At 41.1% G+C, this 6,000-nt stretch overlaps 1 protein-coding gene across 4 annotated transcripts in view; it reads left to right on the forward strand.

Moving 5' to 3' along the window:
* Positions 1-5,648, forward strand: part of LOC141758804 (putative uncharacterized protein MYH16) — a 78,354-nt gene extending 72,706 nt beyond the window's left edge. For all 4 annotated transcript variants that reach the window (XM_074620490.1, XM_074620489.1, XM_074620488.1 and 1 more), the window contains 7 exons: positions 183-375; positions 461-664; positions 767-892; positions 1,885-2,055; positions 2,529-2,729; positions 2,824-2,970; positions 4,076-5,648. In XM_074620490.1, coding sequence (XP_074476591.1) covers positions 183-375; positions 461-664; positions 767-892; positions 1,885-2,055; positions 2,529-2,729; positions 2,824-2,970; positions 4,076-4,228 — 1,195 coding nt within the window. In that variant the 3' untranslated portion in view covers positions 4,229-5,648. The remainder of the gene's footprint in view (positions 1-182; positions 376-460; positions 665-766; positions 893-1,884; positions 2,056-2,528; positions 2,730-2,823; positions 2,971-4,075) is intronic.
* The last annotated feature ends 352 nt before the right edge of the window (positions 5,649-6,000 follow it).

Consider the following 6,000-nt stretch of genomic DNA (forward strand, 5'->3'; position numbering starts at 1 on the left):
AATTCTCTAACTGTAATTGTTTTCATCCTGTCCTTTATCTCCCTTTATTCCTTCAACAAAGTCATAGTACATTACCTTTAGAGGTAAGGCTAATCTCATTAAACTGTCTCTGCAGTGATACATGCACAGTTCATCTTTGTAATACCTCTTTTTTTAAATCCATCACTCTCCTCTTCTGTCAGAAAAAGCCACCAGAGGGCGCTGGAGTCCCTGCAGGCCAGTCTGGATGTGGAGGTGAAAGGCAAAGCAGAGGGGCTGAAGCTGAAGAAGAAGCTGGAGGTTGACATCAACGAGCTGGAGCTGCAGGTGGACCTGCTCAACAAGAACAATGCAGAGCTCAGCAAGAACAGCAAGAAGATGCAGCAACAGATTAAGGTCTGATGATAAGATACAGTATAGTTTTTTATACTCTGCTTTTTTCTAGGAGGCTTATTAACAGAATTCCTGTCCCCTGCCCCAGGAGCTGCAGGCCCAGCTGGAGGAGGAGGTACGGAGCCACGACGAGTGCAGGGAGGAGCAGGCGGCCATGGAACGACGCTGCACTCTATTGGTCAGCGAGGGAGAGGAAACTCGTGCAGCCCTAGAGTGCGCAGAGAGGGCCCGCAAGGCCCTGGAGACTGAGCTGCAGGAGGCCAGTGAGAAACACAGCGACCTCAACAACCAGGTGATACGCTGTGTCTCTCTGCAGAGACAACAGCTAGAAATCAAACCTGTGTTGGCAGAATTAGACTGATGACTTTCTCAAAGTTTTGTCTTGTGTGTTCAGTTCCAGTTGGCTCTGAGTGGGAGGAGGAAGCTGGAGGTGGATCTCCAGACTCTGCAGCAGGAGCATGAGGAGCTGCAAGGAGAGCTGAGGGGATCCACAGACAAGTCCAAGAAGGCCAGCTGTGAGGTAAACACATACAATACAACTGGAATTGAGATATTATAGTAGTAGAGTTACTTGAAATAAATGCATTTTAACCCTCTGAGACCCACAATAGAGCTGTTTTTGTCTTCTTTAGAGGGGTACAGGGGGTGTTTAGGGGGAGATAGCAGGTCAACAGTAGATGTCACATAGAAGTGATGTACATCATCTGAAAGCTGGGAACCTGAAGATTAATCTGAGATGCAGCTCAGCACTGTGTGTCAAGTTGTTCTAGTCATAAATCAGAAATAAACATGAATTAATAAATTAATTATAAACATGATGATAGCATGAATAGTGAAAGTGTATAAGGGTTTAGAACATTATGATAGAAGTATATGATGGTCATCCCCATGCTCTATTATGTCTCATAAGTTGTTGCAGCAATTCTTTGGGTTGATACCATTTGTTACACAGATTTGGTGCTAAATTTAACCATTTTTTACCACTGGAGAATTGATTAAAATGATCAATAATCCCTCCAAAATACCACATTAAGACACCAAGACCTTGAGGAAAAAGCCATGCTGTGATTTGGGATCAAAAACTTTTGACACTTGTAGATTGCATTTTTCGGCGATGGGATGGCGAGCACTTCTGTTGTGTAAACTGCCCGATTTATGTAATTCTGTTTAGGGACCCCAGTATGCAGAAATATTCAAATACACCATTTTAGAATAGGACACATACACATACCACATTTATACTGCATGAAAGAAACGTCATGTGATTATCATAAAGTGGGCATGTCTGTAAAGGGGAGACTCGTGGGTACCTATACCTATACCTATGCCAGTTTTTCCTCGCTAAAAGTTAGCCCAACTTTGGAGCGTTATTTAGCCTCCTTCCTGGTTTTCTAGTTTCATATGATATCCGCAGCTTCACTCAAGCCCTAAAACTGAACCTACTAGAGCCTCTGAAAGACAGTAAAGACAGTCGGGTCTCAGACGGTTAAACGGTTTGTGTAATTCTTTCAGTTGGCGCGAGTGGGGGAGGAGCTGCGTCTGGAGCAGGAGCACAGCCTCCACCTGGAGAGAGTGAAGAAAGGTCTGGAGGCCCAGATCAAAGACATGAGCAGCAGGCTGGATGAGGCCGAGCAGATGGCTCTGAAAGGAGGCAAGAAGATCATCCAGAAGTTGGAGGGAAAGGTACGGAGTCACATGCCGGTCGGATCCGTCAACACTGGTCCAGAGGAAGACATTTTGACCTTTACAGACCCTTATTGCCATGAAAGCTGATATGAATATTCATGGCTCCCACAGGATGATGTGTTTGACCCCTCTGACCTTTCCTTTAGCACCACCATGAGGCCAAAATGTCCACATATACACAAAAGAAATATCAAAATCTGGAAAGGAGATATTGTTGTCATTTCATTTGAGGAAACAAATACAGTATATCCAACATCAACATCCATTGGGAAGAAAATTGCTAAATATATTCCAGGGCCGGATTAACCTGCTCAGGGGCCCCAGGGCACAAAGGAGCTGTGGGCCCCTAGTGACCCAATGTTGATACACACAAAGATCAGTTTACTTGTCACGAGGTGTAACCATGATGATGTCATCAGTTGCTGAACAGTCAGAGTTCATCAGAGTCACTGCTGCGTGTCTGTGTGCAGGTGAAGGAGATAGAGCTGGAGTTGGACTCGGAGCAGAAGCGGCACGCCGAGACGGTGAAGACGCTGCGGAAGAACGAGCGTCGGCTGAAGGAGCTGCTGTTTCAGTCGGAGGAGGACCAGAAGAACCAGCAGAGGATGCAGGAGCTGGTAGAGAGGCTGCAGAACAAGATGAAGGCCTACAAGAGACAAGTGGAGGAGGCTGTATGTCACCTCGTCCTCTTACTCTACTTACTCTAAACCTTTTGACATACGGAGCACGTCACCTGATGACATTCTTGTCTGTTTGTCATTGCAGGAGGAACAAGCTAACATGAACATGGCGAAGTACAGGAAGACCGTCCATGAGCTGGATGACGCCGAGGAGCGAGCTGACATTGCTGAGTCAGCGCTCACCAAGATCAGGACCAAGAACAGAGGCAGCTTCGGAAAGGGATACTCCTCGGTGAGTACTTACCGGCATCAACCAGACCATCAACTGATGACTGAGACGTCATCTGCTTCAGCATATTGGGATTCTGTTGTGACAAATCTAGTTGTGTTTTCTTGTTATTCAGGGTTAGCATTTAGAACGTTGTTCATAATGTTGCTATATCAAGTGATTTTCATCCTATAATTGTAGGAAATGATCCTTTATCCTATCCATTGTTCCTTAAAAGATTAACAAACCACACTCAGTCTATTTAACTCCTGCAGGTGGAAAAAGTTCAGCACTGTATGCACCATATACTGTAATGTGCTGCTGATGTAAAGTGATGTAGAGTTATAAATGTATTTCCTGATTTATACCTGCTAATAAGCAGCATGCTAGCATGCTAACATTTCTTAATTATACCTGCTGATAATCAGCATGTTGTTTGAAGTGTGCTTTTAGTATACGTCTTTTAAACAACAATTTGATTTTCAAATGAACAACTGCTGTACTTTTATTGTGTATGTAGTGCAGTGTATTCTACTGCACATTTATTCTGAAAGCAGAGATTGGATTTTTGTCAAAAGAATTAAACAAAAGGAGGGAAGTGAAGCATACCTCAGAATTCAGTGGGTCTATTTTTAATGAAACAACACAGATTTCTGACGTCACAGACTTTATGAAGAGATGGTCTAACAGCCAGTATGAACAGGAGGAATGAATACACCAAACTAACACCGGACTATTGTTTTAAGACAGACTTGAGAAATTGTGAAACTGTTGTTTAAATAAACTGATTTAATTTGGTGCTCAACTGTATTAATGTACAGTTGAAGATGTATTTTATGATGAGTAGAACCAAAGCGCAGTAATATCCTGCATTACCATTTAAATATATCTTTTTACAGTATGTAGAGAAACAGGCTTTCTATGTCAGGAAGTGATTAGATCTGATTGTTTAAGAATGGTAGGTAGTACACTAATAACAATTCTGCAATTTTACTCCAAAATCAACTAAAGTGACACTGTTATTTTGCTCTAAATAATCACTAAAACCTTCCATAACTCTGCAGCAGGGTGTTGATATAATCCCGTGGTTGCTCTGAATAATGACTGAGGTGTGTCTGTGCTCCTCCAGGGTTACAGCACTCCGTACCCTGGCCTGGTCAGGTCACCCAGCTCTGTGGGTTCAGAGGGCAGAGGGGAGAAGATCCTCAATGATGACAACGAGTCCGTCAGCTCCCTCATCCCAGCGTATCTCAACTCTCTCAAGAAGCTCATGGTTGATTAGAAACCAAGCTGTGACGTCATCACGGTCAGCATCTCAGCGTACAGATCAAACTCTCTCCAGGTGCTACATCACATCACATCACATAGCTCCGTTGCCTTTTGAAGAAGTGAAACATGGTCGCATTACAGGATGACGTTTGAAACATCCGAGAGGCTGAAACTGCAGTTTCACAACCCATTTGTGTGTACTGCACATTCCTACTGGACCTTTCAACAATATAGCCACTCACTCCTTCCTCTCTTTGTTATGACTGCAGTCTGTACGATCACAACTTTAATAACACACTCTTATATCCATTTTTATAATGTCCAATTTGTATGTAAAAACAGATTGAATATTGAAATCTGTACTGCAAATGTGTTCTAAAATCCCCCAAAGGTAGCACTTTATTACAACCAGTTATAAGTCATCAGTTTATTATGAGCATCATTAACATATCATTTATTTACATGTGTAAATGACACAATAATAATTAATAGCTGTTAATCTGAAGTAGCCTATAAACTATTCACCACTTCTAAATGATGTACTGTAGTAAACTGTCCAAACAATGTTGTCTCCATTCAGAAAAAAATTAATATTTAACAATTGATTAAAAAATGCTTCACCTTCCCCTGATGGACAACATAACATTAGCTCAAACTGTATGAATGCTAACCTCATCTGTAAGCTAGTTCAATGTTTCCCAACAGCTACAGACTGGAGGGTGTAACGTTATAAAGTAGTAAGCACCATATTCTGTCACTTTAAATAGCTAACTAGTAACTTTTATCACATTTTCTACTAGCTAATATAGCAGAACATTGTTGCTAGCAAATAGCTAGGATTATAGACCACACGGCTAGAGGCCGAGGTTAGCTAGGAAGTCTAAAGCAGGTTAGCTTTAGTTGATTCTAACAGTGCTATTTGGAAGATCACAACGCTAAACATTATAATATATAATCCCATATAATGTACAGGTCTACATGCTAAACACTGTATGTAGCCGTCAACAGCAGCTAGGCTACTGTGTTATGTGTACAGTCAAACCGGTTCAGACTGGTGAAGCTTGCAGCACATTGGAGTTAGTGTCGTGTGGTGTATCAATAAATTACATTTAATTACACATATACAAATGATTTGTAAATGATTAGTTCATCAATAACTAATGGCTTATAAATGACTTCATTATTATAAAGTGTTACCCAGTAAGATATGCAACAAGATGTCATCAATTAATGACTTATTTTAGGTCAATAATAAGAAACCGATGTCAATGTATTTTACCTAAACTATCTGATAAAGTCCAAGTGTGTCTCCGTCTGAACTTTTAACCACGTCTTTATTATCGCTGCCTAAACCTGTAACATGGCTTGATCAAACCATTTATTGTTGAATGTGAAAATGTATTTTTTAGGAAATAAAATACTTTTTTCATGTATATACATATGACTTTTTTCATTTTGTGGTCATACAAAAACATCACACAGAAAACCAACTCGGAAAGGAGCATGTTATGACATGAGATACATATTTTCATTTTATTAATGAAAAATGCCAACCTTTAGCTGTTAATGTCGAAAAGCATCTCAATCCTCATCTCTCAAGAGCCTCAACTAATACTAAGCAGTAATGCTGGAGAAGAAGACATGGTTGTGGAAGAGCATTGTGTACAACATTTCACTTCTGCAGGCAGCAGCACTGACACTGAATCCAACTGAAGCAAATGACTTCCAAAACTGTTGAATATTTAAGAGTCTGGGCTGTTAGCATATTTCATTATAGAAAACACT

This window comes from Sebastes fasciatus, chromosome 20 (assembly GCF_043250625.1).
Source record: "Sebastes fasciatus isolate fSebFas1 chromosome 20, fSebFas1.pri, whole genome shotgun sequence".
NCBI classification, from domain to species: domain Eukaryota; kingdom Metazoa; phylum Chordata; class Actinopteri; order Perciformes; family Sebastidae; genus Sebastes; species Sebastes fasciatus.